This window comes from Triturus cristatus, chromosome 1_2, assembly GCF_964204655.1.
Source record: "Triturus cristatus chromosome 1_2, aTriCri1.1, whole genome shotgun sequence".
In the NCBI taxonomy this organism is placed as follows: domain Eukaryota; kingdom Metazoa; phylum Chordata; class Amphibia; order Caudata; family Salamandridae; genus Triturus; species Triturus cristatus.
The window spans coordinates 784,534,425-784,560,131 of NC_140580.1; the positions used below are offsets into that span (position 1 = coordinate 784,534,425).

Genomic DNA, 25,707 nt, shown 5'->3' on the forward strand with positions numbered 1-25,707 from the left:
CAGTGGCAGGGTCGGGGGAGGGATTAATTTGTGGACAGAGCAAGCACTGGGAGGTGTGAGGGAGCAAGCAGAGATGGGAGGGAGGAGGCGGCAAAATGGAACACTGCAACAAAGGGAAAAGCAGTGACAGGGTGATGTGTGGTTGGGGAAAGCACCAATTCATTCTTTCTGCAGCTGAAATACAGGCGATGCAGGGTGCTTATGGCATTTTGCATTCTATGCATATCGTACTAATATGGTAGCAGAAAGCAAATTTTGTTCCGTTACTCAATTTCCAAATTTCTTTTTTTTTTCCTGAGTATTTTAAATAATTTGATAAAACTTGAATAACACGAAAGCAGATTGTTACCACAGTACCTAGCTCTCTGTGCAGATGTTGAGAGATCTAATCAACTCTTTCAATTTACTTGTTTATTAAAAGTCTCTCTCAACCGTCTATTGCCAGTGAGTAAATATCCCAGTTCTCTACTAAAATGTAAGACATTTTTCCTTTCTAATAGAGAACTCCTCGAGCCTACAGAAACTTTCCGTATGATGCATGTTAGCCTGCCAACCGCATTTCTTCTGGTCATACTGATGAAGCTGAGAATAGATGGTCTGCAGCAAAATGCCACTTGTCCACCTTATATGCTAGTGATAATTTCTGACTTGTATTCAAACTAGAACATAGTCCTGCCAATTTTCTCAAACAAGTTGTATACTGAGATACCATTTTCCTTCGTGCTGGTCTAAAATTTGAAGAAATGCCTCAGTTGTGTCTTGAGGTATTCTTGAACATTACCACAAATCTTCTTTACTAACATAGTCTAATGGGTCTTCACATGTCTAGTTTTGCATAGAGTTTGCAGAGGCTTGCTTATAAATCCTGCAGATCTCATTCTGTTGTATGAAATGCCATCATTGGCTTTGCTGGCATCATATAAACTAAAAGGTTTAAGGAGCAGGCTCTTCTGAGTGACCCCTTACAAGTCAAAAGTAGTTATTGAACAGTCTACAAATCCACGTTGAACAAAAATGCCCTCTACTGTGTTTTTGTTTGGCTGTAAATCAACGCATCTTCTATAGAGTAAATCCTCATATTGTGGTCATAGTCCCTCATTAGAGCCTAGATTCGCTTAGGTGCATGGTGTTTTTTTTAACTACATAAAAAGAAGCATTTGGTATTGTGGAGGGTAATCCTAAACTGTAAATTGAGCATGCTCTCTGTACAGTCTGTAAACAATATTGATTTGACCTTAATTTTAGAACACACATGGTTTTACTGCCCAGTCTCGGAGGCCCACTTTGAGTTAAATTGAGCCTGGTTCTCATCGGTTTTCTTTTCCTCTTTGACATTTCTTGCAGACACCTTAGATCCATGGGGCAAAACGAACAGAAGAAGTTCAAGTGGGTAATGTTAGTTCTCCCCCTGGTGTTATTTTATGGATCTGCATGTCTTCCAGTATCAAATTTGTAGTATGATCAGTGAGGGGCCAGAAATGGGCTTCTGGATCAGCGGGCAATTTAGAGGCAGCGCTGAGATCATGCTGTGCCAGGGATGTGGCTATCAATCTTGCAGCAGATGCAGTTGTACCAAGCCCACGAGTCATGGGGTCCACTTCCTCCCAATTATGATTCTTTTTACTGCCCAACCAAGGATGTGGGGGCAGGTCGACTGGGACAGGAAATAGACCGGGCACCAAAATAAAAGGGCCCCCATTAGTGAATCGGGGGAGTTTGGAGCTTGTAAAGACATGCTGGTTACATTTTTGGACGGTATGCATGGACATGATTTAGGGGGTGCTGGGGGTCGCAGCTGGGATCCCTGGCTTACCCCTTTTGACCCCTGACACTGCCTTTGCGACCCCTGGCCTCAAATGTGGCAAAATCAGTGCCAGAAACGCAGAAGCAGCTCATCCTTGTGGACATCGGTTGTGGCTCCACACTTTGTTTTCTCTCATCTTTTTTACATTACACTGATAGTGAATAATGTTTTATTATTCAATATTGGTGTAATAAAAAATAGAGTTCCATTACCTGGAATATGACCCTTCCTGGCAGCAGAGGTAGGTAAAAAAAATCGTTTAAATGTATGTTGTGTGGGCGCTTGCAGGTGTGTGTGTGTGTGTGTGTGTACATGAGAGAGAGTGTGTAATTGTATATATGTAAGCTTGCGTGTGCAAGTGAAATTGAAAGTCCAAGGGCATTCGAGATCACTTCTGCTACCCCTGGCATTTTGGTGAATTGACGTTCATGAAGGTATGGTAGACTGCAGGCAATTCTCTTAGCTGCTGGCAATGTTTGCTGTAATATCAGGGAAAAACCGGCTCAGCAGACCAAAAACAGCCAGAAAACAGCCCACACTCTGACCTGTCTGACCAGCCCTTCGAGCACGGCCAGGTTGCCCTGTAGACCAGCCAACCCTGTATGGGGGGGGGGGGGGACTTCAGGAGCGAGTACCCAGCAGCGGCGGCCTGGAACAGGTAAGCGTGGTGGAGCAGTGGGACGGAGCAGGACGCGTCTGGGGGAAGCCGACAGACTACGGAATGGGCATTATTTATTTATTTAATTATACCTATTGCGTCGTCTGTCGACTACCCCCCTCCCACCCTGCCCCGCCTCACCGCCTTTACATGTGCTGTGGCCGCCTCTGGTACCGAACTTACCCTGTGGTTGCACCATGGTGAACTCTACCACCCTTGTGTAAAAAGTTATTTTAACGCCCCGGATCCATTTAAGTGAAAACAACATTGGAATAGCTAATGTCATTAACCTTTATACTCGCAGTTTCTTGATTGTTGACTGTCAGCACACTTCATTAATTGCACACTGTGACTGCTTCCATCAGCTCCTCCTGGAAAATTTAACTGCTTCTGTGCGCCAAGAGCGTTGCAAGAGAGCATGCATCACGAGGCTTTGTGGTCCATATTTTGTGGCTAGACTTCACGTGCATCCTGCTTAAGGGAAATGTCTCCCCCAGACATGCTTTAGATGTGGGGCGCTTTGTAGTTCACTTTGATGGGAAAACTCTCGGCCGTTCGTTTAATCTAGAAATCAGTTTAAAGGCAGATGTATAGAACGGAAGGGGACACTCCCACATTCTCCCTTTGAATTCTATCCGAGGTGATAATCCCTAAACAAACAGGATCATTTTCTGTCCGACTTGAGCAGCCCTCCCTCAAGACCGAATCTCTCGTGCAAGCAAGATGGCTGCGTGACGCATTTTGTTGTGTCCAGACCACGTTTTGGGACTGAAGTGTTAACTATACTGTTCACACTGTATAACTAAAACTCTAATTAATAACTGTCACTGCTCCATTTATTAAGGTTTTATAACATTGAAAAGTTAAGTTAAAAAACGTAATTAGATTTATTCGAACCTTCACAAATATGTGCATTCTAGTGCATGTTTGTGAAAACAAAGCATGCCCACTTTATTCTTTTACCGTGTGTGCCCTCTCCCTTTTGAAACTCACTTTGGGATTTCTGTGCTTTCCTTAGACATATAGGAACACCGTCTTACTGTGGGAAGTTTTATGGCGCAGTTTCTCGTTAACCACAGTGATGGTCTGTATTGAGTGGCTATGATGATGTCGAATGTTTTGCTATTTTATTGGTGGCTATCAAGCATGTGGGAAGTCTATTCTGTCAGATACACAAATTACCGTTTTATAGACAACTTTTGAAAGTCCTATTTTAAACTTTATCCACAAAGAATTGTACACCTGCTGCACATTTATACACGAGAGATGGTGGTATTGGTAATAGGGACGGCGCCATAGAAGAATTCACTACATTGTTTTTCTTTGACTAGTATTTACACGGTACTACAGGGAGGAGAGAACCACCCACCTCTCCTAATTCTGCGGCCTAAGCGGCAACATGAATATTTACAAAGTTCCCTAGCACACGTGCAATTAAAGCATTAACACTATGACGGCAGTAGCCCAGTACGTCAATCAGAACATATATACAAAACAAAACACATTAATTAGAATCTTCAGTCTTTTATTCTGTTGTCGATTCTTCTTCATGTGAGTTACTGTGACTGGGCGAAAGCCCAAATCCAACACGTGTTTCGTCACCTTTCTAAATTTACAATGCGACTTTTTCAAGGCTCAATTGGCTTCTCTTAGTATCTATTAGTGTGCGGTGATACTTCCGACCCACACGATCCTCCGGCGAGGATTATATGTCTTTTATCGGGGTTCTTAATGTCGACGTTCCCTCTCCAATCTTAGGTTTCATACGTCGTACTCAAGGGAACCGGCGTGGGAAGCTCTGAACAAATGAAACCTAAGATTGGAAAGGGAACTCACATGAAGAAGTGTTAATGCTTTAATTGCACGTGTGCTAGGGAACTTTGTAAATACACCTGCTGCACATGACACCCACCCTCCACGCCACCACCTCCCATTGTAAAAATGAGTGTCCTGGTCTCGGCTGACCAGAGAGCCGAAGCTGGTGTTGACTAGGTTGACAGGGTTTTGTAGTTTAATGTCAAACCCGTTTAGTTAGTCTAAACTGTATTTAGAAACGGGCTTCTTGCGTTTGATAAAATTGAGCCCATGGTTTGCCTGCATTGTTGAGCGGCAGATTAAGGATTGTATTTGCTTTTATAAACGTTGTGCCCAGATGAACACAACTGTTCCATCTGCTTGGCTTCCAGTGTTTGAGTTTATGGCGCTTTCTTTGTTAATGTTAATTAAGCTGACCTTTTTATAAGCCCTCTTGAGGCAGCCTCCATTTCGGGTTGGGATTGATTTAGAAGTTGGGACAGGATTGAGCTGTGCGAGGTGGCAACACGACAAATTGTCATACAGTGGGAAGGACCTACCAAATGTTGACTGGATATTGGAGACAATTAAACATTTAAGCAGTGTCACTGATCATGATTGACACCAACAATATGTCACAGAAGATACATTTTAGAATGCAATTTGTTATAATAAATGATATAATGAGAAGGTACAAAATGAGTCATACATTGAAAAACAATATCAACACCTAGGGAAATTCATTAAACATTACCATAATGTAGCTCCCAATAGAACTGATAAGGAAAGGACATATATGGTAGAGAATTCAAATGTGCCTTGTTTCACATTTTTATGTAAATGGTAGGGGGGCTATAATGCAATTGTTGGAGCAGGCGTTAGGAAGTGGAGCAAATGAAGGGGAAACAGAGTGAATAATAGGCATAAATGTAAAGGGCCAGGCTCCCAAAAACGTTAGTGCACCTAAGTGCACATCAAGCTTGCACAAAAAGATTTTTGTGATTATATTTTATGTCCTGAATCAGGATAGGTGACATTTTAGAATCATAACGTGAACTTCTGGTGGTGGAAATGTGCAAATGAGGCAGATTTTCTGTAATCGTAATTTTAGAGTTAGCAATAGGATCGGTTTATAAGGGTTCCCATTCACAAAGTGTGAATCACTCCCAAATGTATGTTCCCTGTGGGGTATTCACAAACATTTTGCTTTGTGATCCATAACCTAGTCACACAAGTAAAGTTACTCCTAAAAAAGTTTGAAGTAACTGTGCTTTGAGCGTATAGTATGTAGGGAACACCCCCAAATGTTAGAGGAATGTAGGGGACGGGCTTTGTGTATGTGGAGAAATATTTTCGTAGTGGAGACAAATGAAAACAAGTTTATTGTGCAGATTCACATTTTGCCTCACACAGATTTTCTAAACAGTAGAAACTTTGTATGAGTCAGTAATCGCCCATAGAAGTGCTCATGTAGGATGTGGACTGTAGTAGGTTTCCTGTGAATCTCCAAAACCTGGGAACTCTACTTCAAATGAAGACAGAAGCCAATGTGAGTAGACATCGCTCTTTCGTGAACAAGGACTTGTGATACAATAGTAACTGAAGAAACGTTAAAACCACCACAGCTCATCCAGGACTTTCCTATTAGTGGGACAAGCATGGGTTCCCACTCATAAATCGGGGGAATGCCTGGTTCTGCCTCCGTCGCCAGTTAAATATACTGGGGAGAGAGGTATGTTTATTCCCAAGCCATTTACTATTTTGCTCTGCCTGAAATATGCAGAGCTATTAGAAATGAGTTGTCATTCTCTTTTTGTGAAAATGTCAAAAAGCTTGACCTTTGACACGGTAGATAGATTTTGAGATGTGTAAATTATTGCCTCGTTTGTTTAAATTCATGTCTACTGTATACGTTTCAGATGACTCCTTGCTTGTTTTGTCTTCTTTAGTCTGTTCCTCATGCCTCTGCCTCACACTCGTTTGCCTCTATGTTCATTCCTCTCCTTCTGTTCACTGTTGTGATTGTACCAATGGCAGGGCGCACCTCGCTTCAGCCAAGGCTTCTGTGTCAATCCATGCAATGCATATTTCCTGTCAGTCAGGTGTTCACTATTATGGAATGGTGCACACAAGATTCTACTTCAACAAGCAATCACTGTTCCTATTGTTGTACCAAGGTCGAAACACCCAGGATGTGCCTGTTTCTCTTTCAGTCCGGCCTAACGCCGATTCATGTTGCTGCCTTCATGGGACACGTGAACATCGTGTCACAGCTCACACACCACGGAGCGTCGCCCAATACCACCAATGTGGTGAGCAATCTTTATTTTACCAATAGCTGAGTATTGTCTTTCATCAAAGCACAATATTTTGCCAGAAACAAGTAGAAATCATATTTTGTAATGAAACATTAGTGTGCGGTATAAGTTAAAACTGATAGTTATACTTCTTTGGAGGCCATTTTGCACAGAATTCCTTGAACCATCTGAAATCGAACTTAACGTAAAAATGAAATTTAGTAACATGGAGCAGACTTCCAGGTCCAGCAGACTGCCTAGCTGCAGACCACGAGCATATAGCCTGATCTAAATGTACTTACAATGCGAGCCCACCCCGTGATCCATGGAGTCACAGAGCCGGCTAGATTGCATGTCGATCGGATATTTGCTGCTCGGTGAATACTCCTATCCAAATAAAAATTTAACAGACTTGTACCTCTGCAAAAGATGATGAAACCGAGATTGGACAGGGCTTTACGGAAGTGGTGGGCACAGTCCTTGCTGATTTTGGTATAACTCTTCAAGTTGCTCCACCAGTAGTCCGCTTTTAGTCACGGCAACTTTTTTGTGCTGTAGTGTTGTGTTCATTAGATGTCTGGTATTAAAACAACTGGATATTTAAGTAGTCCCTGTAAAGCTCAGACAGTGGACAGGATTCCGCCCTGCACTTCCATCCTCCCCAGTGTCTTACCCGCAATCTGTCCGAGTGTATGGAAGCAGTCGTCGTGATGTCTTACCAAAGAAAAGAATCAGTACATTAGGAGAACATCAAAGAAATCCCACAAAAATCAAATGAAGCTAGATGTTAATTGGTTATCATGACTCTATCCATAGTCTGTTGCATTATATTGTCTTCGTAATATTGTTCAATGTTCTACATTTGTAACCCAGTGTTATTGTCAGTGCCCCTAGAGCTAATGCCTCTCCCATAGGAACTGAGCCACAGTGCGCGACATAGTATCCAGTTCCCTCTTCCGGGTTCCGTTCCAGCAACTTTCGTAAGATAGTATTGGTTTCATAGCTAATCACAGTTGCCTCCAGCTTTATTCTTGCGTTTGAGCATTCCATTGTTTTTTTTGGTCAGTTTTCGTGCCTTTGCTTGAAAGGTGCTGAAAACGCAGGCCATGTTTTTCATTACAGGTCTGTGTTGTAATTGCAACATCAGTTTGCAGTTCGGCAGAGGTCCAGTTTTTCACTGTACAAGTTATCTACAAATACGAATTTGGCACACCTAAGAGACTCAGTTAAAACGAACTCAAAAAAGAGGGTGGGAGAGTATAACTGGGTATCATAGTCAAATAATGTCAGCTGATCTCAACAAGTAGGGCAGTTGGCAGGCTATATAGGCCTGCTTGTGACAGAAGACTTGTGCCTCCTGCTGTAAGCGGGCACACTTGGGAATGTCTTTCACAGGCTGCTTGCCACCATTAGTGGTCGGAGTGCACTTCTTTCCAATAATCTAGATGGCAAATATTTCTAGCTCTATGGTAAATTGATACTTTACCACTCCTATGCATTGTGGCCAAATGTAATGTTTCTAAAGGCAACCTGGCTCTGTCCGCTGGTGATAGGTGGTCGTCTAGAATTGTGCTGCGCTACTCCCAGCTTTGATTTTCCTGTTCTAACTGATTGTGGCCTTCCATGGATGCTGTAGACTTCCAACGGTTACTGGCTTGCCAATCCCTTGTAGTCTTTGGTCGGATGTACGCCATTCACACACCCGCTTCTGAATCGTTACTGGGAGGCCACCGTCTGATATTTTGAACCAATATCTAACTGCCATGTAGGTTGCCGGTTTTTATAGTGCCACCTTTGTACCTGCAAAAGGCCTCAATACATTTGACCCTTGACCCTCATAGTTAGTGGTGTCATCTTTGATACTGAAGAAACAATGAGTAGCAAAACAATCAACACATGTATGTCGATTAAAAAGAAAATAATTTTTAAGACATGAATTGTTTTGACTTGTAATTTTCAACAGTAATATGCACTTTTTATTTAGGGCTGTTGATTGCTGAACCTGTCTTTCTTTATTTTTCTTGAACTTCTTCTAGAGGGGAGAAACGGCCCTTCATATGGCTGCCAGGGCGGGTCAGGCGGAAGTTGTTCGGTACCTGGTTCAACATGGAGCTCTTGTGGAAGCCAAAGCTAAGGTATGCTGATGCTTGGTTTCTATCAGTGAGGGTGTGCAAATGTTTGTCTTGACACGTCACGACACAGTGTGGGTATCCGAGGCATATTTGTAACAGTCCTACTTAAAAGAGACAGTAGTAAAGAGAGGAAAGAGACATAAAAACAACAGAGTTCAAATCAGATCAAGAACGATCCTTAAGTGTGTCATTTTATTCGATGTAGTTGTTTAATGTTTAGAATCGTTGCATAGGGCGGGGCTGTATATAGGCTGTTTAGGCTTGCAAGTGCGGGCTTTGAATCTTATTCTCGAACCCGCATGACAGTTGCAACTGCAATGTACCGAGGGTGGTGGGACGGGGGGCGTGGACGCAAACAAATTAAAATAATACACTTACCTCAAGGCACAAAGCAACGTCCTCCTCCACCAGTTGTCTCGCTTACAGCGGGACAAGGAAGCTGCACTAGCCAATCCTGGTGCTGCTCTCACAGCATGAGAGCAACGCAAGGACTGGCTAGAGCAAGCTCTCTTAGCGCTTCTAAGAGCATTGGAAGCCTGCGCTTTCTCTAACCTATCTGTCTATGACAGCTAGGTTATAGAACTTTAAAATGCACATGTCTGGCTGGCCAACCCAAGACGGCCGGCCAAAGAGACATGCACATTTTAAAGCACACAGCTCACTGCTGCTGCCACTCGGCACGGCAGCACTGGTCCCGCCCTGACCTGTCACACAGTTTAGGATGGGGCAATTGCTGGAAAATAAAATGGTAACAAATACACTTTATCACCATTTTATTTTTCAGCTCTGGCCTGTGGGGCGACGCTCCTCCGCTCAAACGGAGGAGCCGAGCCACCTGTGTCGCATGAGTAATTTTTTCTTGCTTGCATGGAGCCAGTGGAAAGCTGAGAGGCATGATCTTATGCTCATTCTTATTTTCATTCTAAAAGCTGAATAGTCACAAATTAGACATTATTTTACTTGCCCGCAAAGCCGTTATGCAGTAGAGTCCAAACAAAAACAAGCATTTGGCAACTTCAAAGCAACTAGCTTTCATGTAGTAAACAAAACATGCACACCGTGGCACCAGTAGTCCATGCCATGGCGAAGCAGCAAGAGACCGTAGCTTATCACCTGGGACATAATGTCATATACCAAACAACAATGTCTCAACAGTTAATAATAAAAGACCGTTTTAGAAAGCATGCTCAATAGTTGCAAGGAGGAGGAGACGGGGAGGCATTAATGGTTATTGCAACAAATGCAAAGAGCAGTCTGTATTTGAAATAATTTGGACAAAATCAATGGCAGCACTGTATTACAATAGCTGTACATGTAACCTGTACAAACTTGTGCACACGTGTGTGCATGAAAAAACAAGGTGAGCGGCGCCGGTGACAAGTAAAATAGCAAAAAACGGTGCACAGAAAACAACAATGACAATATATACAGAGACTTTTTCGTGGCTCAAATTCATTTACAAGAATTTAGAGGAGAGAGTTAATTTGCTGAACTACAGAGGTTGCGCCAAAAATTGCGCCGGGTGGTCGACGACGTTTTGACCTGTAATTAGTTCAGGTCATCTTCAGGACCACATTATGGATTTTTAAGTGCAGCGTAGTTGTAGGGAGGTGATTGCCATGAAGCGATCAATAGTTGCACCCTGGTAATGGTGTGCAGGGGGAGACAAGCACAACGTCTGTGTAGGTACCCACGAAGAAAACGGTAGGGGCCATTCAATTAGTGACAGCAATTTTAGGCAAGCGCGGGCTTGTAGGAATCTTCATGTAACCTGGCAGGCAATTTCGAAGGGCAACGGTGAATAGGGATCTACCCTGTGCATGAAAAATGTGTGTGCAGGAGAAAATGCACACACAGTTAAATATTTTTGGTTTAAACGTGCCCACCATGTATCGCAGTGCAGTGGCGTAGCAATGGCAGCACGAGTTTTAGGGGGCAGTGGCCCCCAGTCCCCCCCCTTACATAAATTTGCTGGCAAATGTAAAAATCATCAACAGCACCCCCCCTCCCCCTCCCCCCCCCCCCTCCAGATCTTTCTCTTGGCGGCAAAGGCAGAGCCCGCAAAGTGCCTAGGTACGCCACTGTCCCAGTGCTATCTGTGGGTCCGCCCACTGGGAGATACAGCCTTGGTGCTTAACTATTGTCTCATTTGCAAGCCCCTCCTCAAATAAGGACCACCCACTTGATTTCAAGTTGTGGGGATTTGCAACGATTGCTGATTGAGCTGAAGTTTCTTCCGAATTCATCCATATGGTCACAGAAAAAGCAGTGATCACTAGATCGTCTCTTTTGGGAACTTCCGATACTAAGCATGTTGCGAAAGGCAAGAGCCGATCAGGCAGCTAACCAAATCTGGGAAGAATTTAAACAGCCGCGGCCCATTCAGGTAAGAGCGGTGCGGCCGGGTGGGGTGTGGGGGCGTTTTTCAACAGACAACGATGAGGGAAAATTATTTATTTAATTTTATTTAATTTTGCCTCATTGTCGTCTGTCGAATCCCTCCCCACCCCCCCACCCCAATCTTGCCCCCCCCCCTCGCTCTTACCTGCACGGGCCGCGGCTGAATTTAAAGGGACAATACATTGTATAAGAAAGCAAACTTTAGATGCGCATAGTGAGGGCTTTAAGTGGGCCGGGTCTGTCCGGGTCTGAGCACCGGCAGTTTTTTTTTGGGGCCCTCGAAACGGGTCTCTATCGGGCTCTATTTTCGTGGCTACTAAAGGTAGTCCGTTCTTTATTTTTTATTTTTCGGACCCGTTGTGAGGGCCCCAAAAAAAACTGCCGGTGCTCAGACTCTGCCCACTGTTGCTGCACTGTTAGGCAGTGCTTTAAATGGAAAAAGAGAAGTGCCGGTACTCACCAAATTGATAGGGGTGAGCCTGGGAGGTGCGTGTCTGGGGGCGTGGCTTCAAGGCAGCCTTGTACACTATCAGCATTTTCTTCTTCACTGTTCAAAGTGCCTTTGGCCAAGTTCTGCCCATAGCTGCAGGGTGTAATTAGCGTTTGTTGTAACTATATATAGCGTGAACTTAGCCCGAGGGCATTAACATGAGAAGCAGAAGTTTTACGCAAAAGCAGACTTTTTTTTTTTTTTCAAGGCTCTCTGACAGACAACGGATCTGCAAACTTTCCCTATAACTCACAGCGCGACAGTTCCAATGTTGAGACCTCTAGCTTAGAAAAACACAGGTGTCTTCCTGTCCTGTTGCGCTGTCAGGGTGTGAGCAGGGCCGGCCTGTTTTAACACCTCATTGTCCCTTTCTTCGCGCTCCTTTCACCGTCTCACCCCTGCTGATACACACACCAACAGACCCATCACCGTGAGGCAGCTAAACTATCGGTGATTTAGGTGAGCTGGGGAGGTCCCGAGGCGTTTGGGTTCAGGGGGCAGTCACTGCTTAGCTCAACTCAAAAAGGACCCCCTGCTGCTGAATTTCAGTCTCTATTAGCAAGGGCGCCAAATTTCTCTCCGCCTAAGGCGCTATCTTATCAAATGCCGGCTCGGAGTGTAGGGCTGCAGCCGCAACCTAGCGCCGGAATCCACTCGACATTAACTGTCAAGCACCCATAACCTAGAGACTGACCACAGCATGCCACTAGGAGTACCGGTACTCTCTTAACACAAGGAGAAGTCCCGGTACTCAATGGGAGAACACGGAGAAGTGCCGGTACTCATGATTTTCTTAAGCACACAGTGCTAGTTATTTTGATTTAGACCACGCCCCTACTCGGATAGGCCACGCCCCTTCAAGACATTAACCACGCCCCTTTTAGAGCACCCCCAGTTTTTTTTCCCACTTAAAGCACTGCGCATAGTAGATGTACATCAGTCAACGACAAACTACAATCCATGTTAACATCTAGCACATGAAGAGTTCCGCCACACACTCCCAGGAAGATGAGTTCCTCCATATGATCTTCCCTGCACCTGACTGACACTGCCTTGCACACCACAGGAAAGTGTAGAATGAGGACACCTAGCAACAGCCAGCAATGATGAATAATGCACATCAAAGCTGAGGAAAAGTAGAGATTCGTCAGAGCTGATGATGTGATTTCAATGCCCATTTTTCTTTTCTGTGGAGAAAAATATGTATGTGCTGCCAACAGCTCGTCTAGCTTCAGTGGGTGCTATTAGTAGTGGTTACCTGGTTGAAGCCCATGGAGTCAGTTTGGTCACCAATGCACACCATATCCGGTTTCCTTCCGCTCATTGAAGTATTAGCATTTTCCAATATCAACATGTCCATTTACTTAATGGATAAGAAAGCTATCGGTCAGATGACGATCATGTTTTTGAACCTGAAAACAATACTGAATAGGCACCTTTCATATTGACAGGTGCAAGGCGTTTATATCATGTCATTTAATGTTATGTGATTTCATGTGTTGGCTTGTTTTATTATTTCATGTCTATCTTGTGTTATGGTCTAAATTGTATCTTATGAGTCAAGTTATTTCCATGGGTTTATGCTCCCCCTAAGTAACATCATTTGATGACAAATCAACTAAAAGCATGTCATCGTATACATTGTCTGGATAATTGATTTTTTTGTTTGTTTTCGTCTTTTGTGATGTGCATACAGTCAAGCTGAGGCTCTATTCCTTTGCTCAGACACATCTCTCTATTTCCTCTAGGATGACCAAACACCAATGCACATTTCAGCCCGCCTGGGGAAGGCTGACATAGTGCAGCAGCTGTTGCAGCAAGGAGCCTCGCCAGATGCGGCTACTACTTCAGGCTACACTCCGCTGCATCTCTCTGCGCGAGAGGGTCACGAGGATGTGGCATCAGTCCTTCTAGAGCACGGTGCATCTTTACCGACTGTCACGAAGGTGAGTGAGTGACTGGAGTGTTTAGCAGGGCCACAAGTTCACCACGTCTACAGTGGCGGCTGGCACAGGTAAACGCGTTGAGGCGGGGTGGGGTGGGGTGGGAGCGGGGGAAGTCGACAGATGACGGAATAGGTATAATTAAATAAATAACATCTATTCCATTGGCTTCAGCCCCGCCGCGCCGCGCCCTGCCCCGCCCCACCGCACTTACCTGTGTCGGCTCCGCTGCCCAACGAAGGCTTGGGATCCCTTCTCTGTTTCTGGTGCTGCAGTTGAAAACTATGTATGCCATTTTCCAGGGGCCAAATCTTGTTTTCTTTGAACACTCCAATGCATCACAATTTAAAATTCAATCTAAAACATGGAGATAATTATAGATGAAACAGGTAGAAATTTATAGCATTTTTCAGAAGGCGAATAATAACAGAGAGCAACAGTTTATAAAACATATGGGATTAAGTTCTGCCTGCTCTACATGAAAAGAAATCTCCCTTTTCTGCCTTTCTCTCTTTTGCTCTGGCTCAGAGCCTAATGATGTTAAAAAATAGTCCTGGCCCTCAAATACTTTTAATGCTCCTTAAAATGCCCTCCTTTCAGTACCCAATATTTCTGAGGCAAGATGTCTTCCAGGTCTAGATGAATAGACAAAATGTTGAAAAGTATTGTGATATTAAAATAAACTATTCCACAATCCATAATCTGTGTCAAGAATTTGTTGTAAACATTTTAATGTTGGTGCATTTCAAATTTGGGTTACTTTATGACGGTACATACACGTTTCAGCTGTAGACAGGACTGGTGTTCGGCAAGTTAAGTAACAGAGTCAATATTCACTAGTTGTTTATTTATCAACTATTACTTTATCCCATCAGAGAACGGTCGCGTGAAAGAGTAGAGAGATGGTGTGTCCCCAGTTGAAAACACAGTTGGTACTCAGTATCTAGTGTAAAAGGCTGAAACCTTTAGTAGGGCAAAATGAGTGGCTTGCTTTCAGCCGAGCAGACCTTTTTGCTTCTTTCATGAATCGTATATGAAAAAAACCCTGATTGTATTAGATTTTTAGTGGCAGCTGTTCCTGATTGTAAGGAGAGACCTTTATCACTGTGTTCTGGCTGTGTCAGGGTGTGGCAGGCTATGGCAGCGCCCTCTGGCAGAAGGCATTCTTATGTCCCAGCTCAGTTTTAATTCAGTATTACATGCTACTTCTGGTGTCGGATTTCACAAGTAAACTCCTGTAGTGAAATCATGGCCGAAACATGTAGGCCAACATCAGTACTTCACCTATTATATAGCGGAAAGAAGGAATCGACTGCCTGTGAAGGGACTGGACTGCGTGTGAAGGAATCGACTGCCTGTGAAGGGACTGGACTGTGTGTGAAAGAATCGACTGCCTGTGAAGGGACTGGACTGTGTGTGTAGGAATGGACTGCGTGTGAAGGAATGGACTGCCTGTGAAGGGACTGGACTGTGTGTGTAGGAATGGACTGCGTGTGAAGGAATGGACTGCATGTGAAGGAATGGACTGTGTCGCGCTGCCCAATAGGTTCCTGACATCGGTGCAGACTCGTGCTGCAGGGCCTAGTTCAACGTATTTGCAGGCACATTTGTGCACATAATTTCTATCTCACTACATAGAGTTTAACCCCTACTTCTAGCAGTTTACTATTTAATGGCCGTTTATTAGCAGAATATGTGACTTCAACATGCATTGGAAATGTGTTCCTTAGTTAGGTCTAGTTCCTATGTGATGTTAAGCTTTTCCAAAGCAGTTTGAAGGAACCTCACACAATAGGCCACATGTGGTTAATCCATTATTATTATGGAGACGATGTGGCGTAACGGCTAGGGTGGTCCACCTCGAAGCTGGGGATCCAGGTTCGAGCCTCGGCAGGGACACTCAACAGTCTGTGATTCTGGGCAAATCACTTAACCTCCCTGTGCCTCAAAATGAATGTTACCGTTTGTAACGCAACTGGTGCTCATGTAAAGCGCTCCGATACCTTCGGGTCTAGTTCGTGCTATATAAAACTCCTAAGAAATAAAAATAAAACAAGCATTGGCATAGCCAATAGGTCTCGCCTTTGGGACCTTATAAGTGTTTAACCATGCAACAGTTGCATAACTAAACACTTATAAGGTCCCAAAAGCGAGACCTATTGGCTAAAAGTGAAAGTGATCGCGATCAAACATCAAAGCGCCGTGCGGCCGCTAAAGTGAAAGTAATCGCGGTAAAAGTGGCGCGCGCGCCCGCGCACATGCACTGTACCTCTAGGCTGGCCTGGTAGCACTTTTTGGAGTCCTCTCAATAAGTCTCGCCAGACCAGCGCATGCACTGGGTCAGGCGAGACCTAAAAAATGGAGGTCAAGTTCACAGTTAAGGCTGGGGGGAGCGGGGTCAGACTGTCGTCTCCACTGGCAAGGAGCCATGCTAGTTTTAGGTCTTGGGAAAATGTACTTGGAGTGCAACATGAAGCAGCTAAACAGACACTTGACAAACACTTGAGTGAACATTTTGTACACTGAAGAAAGCACATGTTAAGGAAGTCTGGGTAGTTTCCTGTCTTTAGGAGAAGGGATGTTTCTTCTCAGAGAGTGCATCCACAGCTCCAACAAGATTCTGAACCAACCCACCCAAGTATGTTTTTCTACCCTCATTTTCAAGTGTGATTTTAGGTCAGTTACCTTCCATGCAGAGGTGGTAATGGTAGAAAGGATTTCCATCAGTTGAATGCTTTACACCAATCTAAAGCTGTAATATTGTGCTCGATATGGTGCCTTGCCTTTGTTATTTTCCAGCTCGTTATGGACCGCACTGTGACCCTTGCTGTGTTTAAGGACTCTGCTGGAAATCTAAAAATATTTTGTCGCCTCTCAAGCTCTGCGTGTTGGGCAGTTGAGCTTAGAAATCGACATTTGAGATGAACAGATAATCTTCTGTTTCTTTAAATCGTGTAGACTGTTTTTCACTTTGAATCGCTTTCAGTGTCCTTATAATGGACAACGGAAATTAGATTATGCTTCCGCCCAGTCTCCATCTACCAGACATTATGCTTTATGTGGTATTCACTATCCCTTCGAAAACGTAAGCGCAGGAAGCAGCAATGGACTGACATTCATTTTGTGCAAACTCAACTAGCACTTAGAGGAACCACTTGGAACCAGGCCCAAGTACCTTTCAACAACTGTCAGTGGCGTCTTGTTTGTAATGCTCATTTACAGCTTCGGCTTGTTCTGCATTACCAGCTAAAATGCGTTTTATGGTATAGGACAGGGCCTAAGACATAATGCACTTCATAATATTGTTGCTTTATGCAGAAGCTGACCAGGTAGTCCAGTCCTTTGAGAACACACGCAACTGTGGCTAGATTTATTACTAAAAGTATCTATTTTTGTTAAATTTCTCTTTGTAAAATGAGTACAAAAACAACAATTGATGGACAGAATGCAGAACAATGTCATACATTCACCCCAGTACAGAGATAAAACAACAACCTGGCTTGGCTGTTCGGGCTGGGCTGTTCCCATGAGGCACAGGGTCAAGACTGATTTGCATATGGCCAGGTCTAAACTGGGGTAGCAAGGTGAGCAAAAGAATGATGGATTTAACCCAGATCTCTTAACTGGGGGTGAATGTTTGGATTTGTTCTGCATTCCGTCCATCAATTGTGTGTCTTTTGCTTTGTAAAATGAGTGGCAGTGAAGCTCAGGTGCATCGCTGCACTGCTTGTAAGTGCTTCTATTTTTGAGTAAACAAACTGACCGACCTCTAGTCTCAGATCCATTGCCCTAGAACTGTGGAACCTTATTGTTCATTGTGCTATTGGTTTGCCACTACCTAAGACTCGGGTTTCCACCTCACACATTATTAATACTCAAGTGCAGTTATGTTTACATCTCCATTACCGATTTACTGTTCCCATTAATAGCTATAAAATCTAGTCTTCTTTTCCATCAACATGTGTAACAGGAACTGGTGGTAAATTTGACTGCAAAATTAATTGTGTTTTTTTTGTGAAAATAATTTACTCCACAAAAACCTTTAGATAAATTAATCAAAGGTAATATCAAACAATGAAGAATCAATTCAATCTTATTTAATAATTGTGTCCCTGAAGTTACTGAGGACTTTAGGCTGCATTTACATGTGAATATCATACAATGAAGTAAATATATTGTTACAAAATGCTGAAGCGGTAGAAATGCTAATCCTTTTGAGCTAGGCTTTCCTTTGTAATTTCCATGCATAGAACACTAACTCTACTTTCACAGTACATACCTAAATGTGAAATTCTTGTTGGTTTAAAATCCGGCTCCATTTATCTCTACTCATGTGTAAAGTATTGCCTGGCCATAGATCCAGTAAGCAACAGGCACATGCATGGGTAATATTTCTGTTGTGGCAGAAGCATGAGGTGTTTTGCATTGCAACCTGTGTGTGTGTGTATGTGTGTGTGTGTGTTAGAGAAATCCATATCAGACCAGCCTACAGGATCATGGTTGTAACAGCAAGAGGTGCGGGTGTGGCATGTAAAGGACATAGGACTAGATAGCACACTGTGCAGTGTTTGACAGTCCTGCTTTTCACAAAATTTCACTTTCTGGTACAAAGAGATGTATGTGAGCAAAATCACACACCTTCGGATCAGGTTGTATTGCTTCCAGGTTCAAAGGCAAACAACTGAGCCACTAGCCCACACCATCACACAGCTGCTAGGCATGAGTTAAGAAGGACCAGCTGATGGGTATTTGCTGAAATGCAGAGGTCAAGCATTGAGGTCTGGAGGGGAAGCAGAATGGTCCTTCATAAAAGGGCTGAAATGTCACTGGCAGATTTGGCACCCTTTGTGAGAATTCTGCTGGCACATCGTCCACCTTTGTGCTGCAGCGGTAGGATGGTGGAGGTGCACTGTCCATTAGCATGTATTATTAATCGGGCTCAGCTCAGGCCCTTAGTGTGTGTTGAGCATTAAGTCTACTGCATAGCATGGACTCAAGTCTCACAATAAAAGCTACAATTTTCTCTTACAGAAAGGGTTTACTCCTCTACACGTGGCTGCAAAATATGGGAAACTCGAAGTTGCAAACCTGTTACTTCAGAAAAATGCCTCGCCCGATGCTGCTGGGAAGGTAGGAACAAAAGGACATCCCTTTTTTAATGCACATTCAACTTAAACATCTTTAAAATACACTTTATATGAGCACGTTTTGACACTATTTTGTTTTGAATTTATTACACATGAATGGCTACTGGTGTGGTGGTGGACATTCACATTTGAATTGTTGCACATACTAGAATCACTCTAATGCACTCCACTGTCCCTTGTGTTCTTTTATAACAACAATTGTTTCTGCGTGTGTTTCTAGAGTGGGTTAACTCCACTGCATGTAGCAGCACACTACGATAATCAGAAAGTGGCACTTCTGCTCTTGGACCAAGGCGCGTCGCCTCATGCATCGGCAAAGGTACAAAACTAAACTTAGGGAAATGTTAGACCATGAATATGATTTGCCAGTTTTATCTTTTTTTGCTTGTTTTATCATGGTTTTGCTTCACTGTTTGTAGTACAGTGTATTATCACCCTTAATTTCCACCCTGTTGGGTTGCCAGCAGAGAATGCATTTTTATTTAGACTTGGTTATACTCAGCAGAGCAAACAAAATCTTTGAACAGAAGATGTGGTTTGCTTCGGTAATGTTGCCACAGATTCTAGGTGGTACTTGCAGGGCCTCAGAATCCTTTAAATTGGACAAATTACTCTAGAAGATGCAACAAGCTGTCAGATGTGCCTGCACGTCTTCCAAGACACCTATGTCTTCTTAAAGTTTTCTTCTGTGATGTTTTCAGGTACTCTGATATAGTATACGTTTTTGAGATGATTGGGATGTGATACGAAGCAACCAAACTCTTGAGAACAATGTTCCTCTTTAGAAGTTGGGTTTCTATGTTTAGGTGGAGGGCTGGATTGACTTGAACCATGCCTGTGGTGTATGCCTGTCCTAAAAATCTGCGAGTTATTAGCCTCATTTCAGATATTTGCTTTTTCTATAAAGCTTTCTTTGGCGACTGAGGTCCTAATTTATATATTGGTGGAGAAGGAACTCTGTCACAGTGGCAACGGAGTTTCTTCCCACTAGCATAGTGGTCCACTCGCTCTATTTAGATGCGGGGTGACCTAAAGTTTGGCGACAGCGGTGACTACTCCAAAGGATACATGTCCACCTGCCCAATTAGGATGGGCGGACATTAAGCTGTTTTGTTTACAGTCTGTCACTGCCAGGCAAACGCTGGAGGTGAGGGAAAGTAAAAATAAAATAATGCTACCCTCTCCATGGGAGATTACTCCCATGACAAGGGGGGCATTATCTTTATTATTTTCTAAAATAAACTCTCCCGTTTCTGGATTTTCTTTTTGAAAATAAAAAAAGAAAGCAGTTTGGTGCAAGGCTCCATCATGTTGACGGAGCCTTCACCGGACTGTTAAAAGCATTGAAAAGAACCGCGTTGATGGCGGGTCCTGGCAATGTTTTATAAATCGGGTGTGTTGTCTCTCCACCAGTCTGACAAAGTAATTTGCTCCATCGCCCTGGCGGAACAACAGGCTGTCTGCCAGAATATAAATGGGGCCATAACCCCTTACGTACATCTGAAGATGTTGTCATTGTTGAATGTAGGAATAATTCTAGTTTGAGACGTATCATTATGACCTGGTTTTCACTTTGCCCCTCTGAGAGTAGGAAGAAATTTTACTATTCTGAGTGTAACTAATGGGCATTTAGAGTGTTCTCTTTGAACTGCAGAACATTTCATTTGTCTACATCTATGGGAATGGAGGCTCTTTATTAGCATGAGTAGGAGGCATCCTGAGTCATGATTAAGTGGCTTCATGACAATCTTTCTGGCATACATTGACAGACATGTGACTGCTATCTCTAAAGAATGTACCTTTAATTCCAGTTGCATTAGATAGGAACTCTTCACTCGGTTATCCTTCTGTGAATGGGGAGTGTCATTTTCCCCATGGTCTTTTGAGTGGCTTATGTGTTGTATTTTCACTGAAACGTAGGCAGGTGGAGGAGACTCTCCTGTGTTAGTGGTCAAGCAATATTTTGAATGCGTCTCATCCTTTGTCATACATACCCCGTTCCACTCAGATAGCTACAAAAACATTTGAGTGTATGACAGAGCAATAACAACCTTCCCAGGAAGGTATTAATTGTTAAAGAAAAAGGCTGGTGTTAGCTTAGGTGACCTCTCTCCTTCATGACCTCTCTCCGTCATGGGACTTCTGTATACTCAGCTAATGTGGGTTTCACTGATATTGACCGATCACCTTTTAAGGTCAGCTCCTCATTCATTATAGGTGCAAATCATTCCTCGTCTGAAAGCGATGCGGCGCAGTCATAAGAGATTCTTGAGGATTTGTTTCACACCTTCTTTTGAACTAACAAACAAAGCAATGTTTTTTCCTTGAATACATTCATTTACCCTTCCATTTGAATTAAGACACTTTCATAATGACACTGTTCTGTCTTGCCGTCTGAAGGCATGCTTGAGAATTTGTTGTGGAATAACCGGATCTCTAAGTTGGCAAAAGCAAAAGTTGTTTGGGAGACGTCTGTGTGGGAACGGTTCTGTTGCCCAATGTAATGTCATTTTTCTTTGACTGTCATCAGTGTGGAAAGACCCAATTGTACAGTAACAGCCAACGGTGGAGTGGTTAGCGGGGCAGAGTGCGCTTGAAGACTACCGCTCTATACACATTTGTCATCCATTTGCTGTTTGAGCCATAGTGAAAATGGCTAATGATAAATGTAATTTCACTCTTGTGCCTCTTTGGCACCTGAGGAGTTTTAGCTCGGTTTAAAGTTGAGGTTTTCAATCTCGACAATCATTTTAGTGCAGAAATCAGTCCCTTTCGCTTTGTCTTGTAGTAAGAAAAAATCTTGATAGGTTACTAGAAAGCCAGCAGATAGAAGCTCAGTTACTCCAATGAGTAATTCTTACTTTTTAACTATGCCTGCTAACATGATAACACTGGTTGAGCTCTACTGCTTGCGAAGTATAGAGATCTCTGAATGCAGTAAAGATCCCCGAGGACGATGCTTCCATCCCGGAGGCAAAAAGATGCATATGTGATCCCAGATTACTCTTCCAAGGAACCTCCTTAAGGACACAGTATAGAGGAAACAACCGAATCATATTGCATTCATGGGAAAAGCAGGTCTTCCCAGGCCATCTCTTCAATGTCTTACACTTTGCTTCACTTTCCAGTGGTAGACACAGAGGTGTTGTACCCTATCTAGAACTGTCTAGTAGATTTTTTTTGTCTAGTAGATTTTTTTTTTTGCAGTGGTAAGTTATAGTTTTAAGCCTGGAGTTCCAAACCTACACCGACTTTCGTCCGAAAATGTAATGGCTGCAGACGGAGGTACGTGAAATATGTATGAACCAAATGATGGTAGAGTTTCCATTATTACCATTCAGAGGTGCCTCTACTTCTTTATCTCCTGCCTGGCAAAGTGATGACACAAATCATTTTAATTCCGAAATTAAGTGAGTGAGCATTTTCATGTGAGTTGGCACATGCTGCTAAATTGACCCTGACTCTGATTTTGTTTGCCAATAAAATTTACCTCACTGATAAAGCTCTTGACATCAAGAGAGTGGAAGATCCAAGGATAGAAATCTCATAAAGGCAGTCTGCTACCAACACACCTAACAAACAGACCCTTGAGGATAAAGAGAACCCCCTAACTCCCTAAAAAAACAAAGAGTTGCCTTACCAAACCCAAAAGTGATCTAGGGCTGTATTCAGCACATTTTCCAGCATCTAGGGCTACATGAGCAAGCATTTGTCACTCAGGGTCCCAAGGGCAAATGTATCTGTGGCAGAGGCTACTCTGGCCACACCTATCAAATATTAATGGTCTCATCGAGCAGGCTATCCATGGTAGCACTGAACAGACATGTAGTTAATCCAAGGCTTGACACAAAAACAAATATGGACCCAGAAAACAGCATTACAATGAGTATAGGACTCCACAAGAAACTAGAGCAGTTGCTCACGATATGTTAAGATATGGTTCACAATATCTTGAGTAAATGGCTAATCGTACAACATTCTCTACCGGAAATTTGGGATGAGCCAGGAATAAAAAGCCGAAGATGCCATACTGTTAATTATGAAAGTCAAGATGATGAAAGGAATGCTTGAATTAATCTCAACAGCTGATGAATGCTCGGAGACACGTTCCAGACCATCTTTTTTCACCCACTTTGCCACTCTAGAAAGGGTCCCACCATATGCAAATCAGTCTTGGTCCTTCTCCAGTAGGAACTGTCCAGCCCATTCTGTCATCAAGACAGTAACACAAGCAACCCCAGACCAGTTTCAATCTATTTATTCTCGCCAGGGAGTTATAGCCTGAGACCTATGGAACAGGAACCTCTACTGGGTAAACCCATCATACTTAGGGCATGTACTGCAAAAAACAACTAGAGTGATGGAAAGAAAGCTTGACTTAATCTCAGGCACTGGCGATCGCACAAGCCTCATTCTAGATCATTGTTTATCATCCACTAAGCCGCTCTAGACCGAGATGTACCATATGCTCCAATAGGAACAGTGCAGCCTGAACTGCCAGACCAATTAATTTATGTTACGGCAGATAAATCTGCCACAATTTTGATACTATCCGGATGAGCATTGGGATTCTTGAAATCCTTTAATTCTCTCAGTGATCTAGTCCCAACAGGAGGATTTTGGTCTGAATGCCATGCTGTTACTTTGGGAGATCGCAAAATGAGCTCTGCACAATCCTGTCATTTTGTCCTCCTGATCTTTTATTGCCGTTAACAGATGGAGAAAGTTCCCTTGCAGGCCACAGCCTTGATTGTGTCCAAAAAAATGTTTCTGGCTGTGCGGTCAAAGACACACCCGCATAATGATCATGGTTCTGCAGCAAAAATCTTAAAGAAGACCAAATCCCTGCATCCTTTCAAGCACTGCATCATCTCACCCTTTACAAATTTACAAAGCCTTTTCGGTACCAAGTACTACAGAGGAAGAACTTGAGAAAGAATAAATAAATTTCCAAATAGAGCGCAACCTGAAATCATCAAAATCTCTATCAAGGTCTTTATGCCAAGCAGGTATATGTGATGAGGGATAAGTAATATCGTTAGATGCTAAGATTCTGTATATACCTGAAATCAATCTCAAGGGATGCAAGGTCCCCGTTTCCTCTTAGAGGAGAGTACGCGACAACGCAATTGAAAATATTTAAAACACAATTTCTTACCCACTCCATTGTCTCCTTTGAATTAAATAAACATACTTGCAGTCCCACCTCTTTTTATGGGTATTGAGGTGGTAGCTCTTATATATTGGGAACATGGAGAATGAAAAGTGGTCAGACCTAACCACATCTTTATGGAGTCACAAACCCTAGAGGAAAAACACCTCCGGTACATTGGCGGCAGGCTTTCACTAGAAGGGAGAATCTCCATTTTGTTTATATATAGTCCACTCCTCACAGGATTGTCATAGATAAGACTCCTAGCTGCTCATTCTGGTCTTTAATTTGCCTGGGTAGAGAACATGCACAGGCTCCCACACCCTGTCTGACCACCGAACCAGGCCCTCAGACCAATCACGCCGCTGCTGTCATGCTGGTGACAGCAGCGTCATGATTGTCTTAGGGCAGCCTGTGTGCTTCCTGATTCAGGAAGAGAAGTGGAGGAGAGACCACAGTCGTGTAGAAGTAAGTGTTATATATTTATTATTTTACCCACCCTCCGTTCGGTACCAGCCGCCACTGAGTAGAGGATCAGAATGAATTGCATTTAAAGTTCACCCTTTGACTCCAACTAACATATGGCGATCATACTGCCATCACAAAGTTGAGTCTGAAAACATTCCTGGGCAGAATCCCTGCATCAGTAATGACTCGTTTTGATAACAACTTGTTGTTTAGCGCTTTGTGCCTCACTTCTGTCATTACATATCACTGTAAGTATCCAGTCTTACTATTGCCAATTTAATGGCACTCACTTTACTGCCATGAGAAGGATGGAAAGCTGAGACAGCATTGCTTGGATTCAAACCCGTGACCTTTAAATCACGGTAGTTCTCTTCATCGAGCAACTAAATAACCACACTCAAGGATCATCCCTCTGTTTGGCAGTGTCCTTTAGTGTTCTTACCCACCCATCCCCCATTCCGAACGAAACTGGGCAGGAGTTTTGCATTTATGTGACAAAGAATTTTACATATACCTTAGCAGTGATGTGTAGCAGGCTATGGGCCTGTATGATGTACAGAGTGGAGGGACCTTACATGGCCTCAGAATGACCTTGAACAAGGGATCAGCATTGAGTACCTTCTCCTTCAACCGTGTAAAGGTTAAATATACAATGTATTGCATTTGGAATGCCATATTTCTACCTCTTGTCACATCCCAAGGTGCTTTGCAGAGGAGGGTTCAGTGCTTCTGATTCCAGGGTGCATTGATGAGAGAAGGTTGCATGTAGCAGTTTAAACTATCACTGTTGAGTATTGGTTTTTTGTAAGATGCCCAGAGAGTGTACTGTCATCTTGTCACCGCTATACATGGGAGCATTTTATGTGTGAGGTGGAAAGCAAAGAAGTGGGAGGATATGTTTGCAAACAGCATAAACCGGTCAGTCAAGACTATGGCTTGGATGCGCTTGGGTCTAGGAAAAACCAGGTCTTTATGGCTCTTCAGAGCCCCAAATGTTTGTTAAGAGATCTGATTTTCCTTTGTAGTTTATTCCCTTATTTACACGTCTGTATTAAATAAGAAGATTCTACTTCCCATTTATGGTAAGTAGAAATTGTTACTAGTGGGCACATCCTTGAGCTGAAGCTTCCCTTTTGGGGGGGTACTTGTGTATTCTCAATTTGAATTGTAGAGAAGTCTATCCCAGCCCGTGGGTTGCCCCTTGAGCACTGCAGAGAGCTTTAAAGGATTTTCTTCCGGCCACTGGAACCGAGCTAAGCACTGTGGTAGCAGAGGCAATATTGTCACATCTGTTTAAGTTAAAGACATGTTTAGCTTCAGTGCCCGACAACCCAGAAACACTGCAGTGGGGATAGAGATCCCAATTATTCTGATAAATAGTCCTTACATGCAGAAAATGCCTCATCATGGATCAAATTACTT

General features: G+C 43.2%; 1 protein-coding gene across 31 annotated transcripts in view; it reads left to right on the top strand.

The window, feature by feature from the left end:
- The window catches only part of ANK3 (ankyrin 3), a 1,906,984-nt gene that overhangs the window by 1,381,308 nt on the left and 499,969 nt on the right, over window positions 1-25,707 (top strand). For 26 of the 31 annotated variants that reach the window (XM_085608804.1, XM_085608807.1, XM_085608799.1 and 23 more), the window contains 5 exons: window positions 6,470-6,568; window positions 8,590-8,688; window positions 13,324-13,521; window positions 18,550-18,648; window positions 18,886-18,984. In XM_085608804.1, coding sequence (XP_085464930.1) covers window positions 6,470-6,568; window positions 8,590-8,688; window positions 13,324-13,521; window positions 18,550-18,648; window positions 18,886-18,984 — 594 coding nt within the window. The remainder of the gene's footprint in view (window positions 1-6,469; window positions 6,569-8,589; window positions 8,689-13,323; window positions 13,522-18,549; window positions 18,649-18,885; window positions 18,985-25,707) is intronic. The other 5 variants (XM_085608813.1, XM_085608822.1, XM_085608823.1 and 2 more) reach the window with 2 other exon arrangements.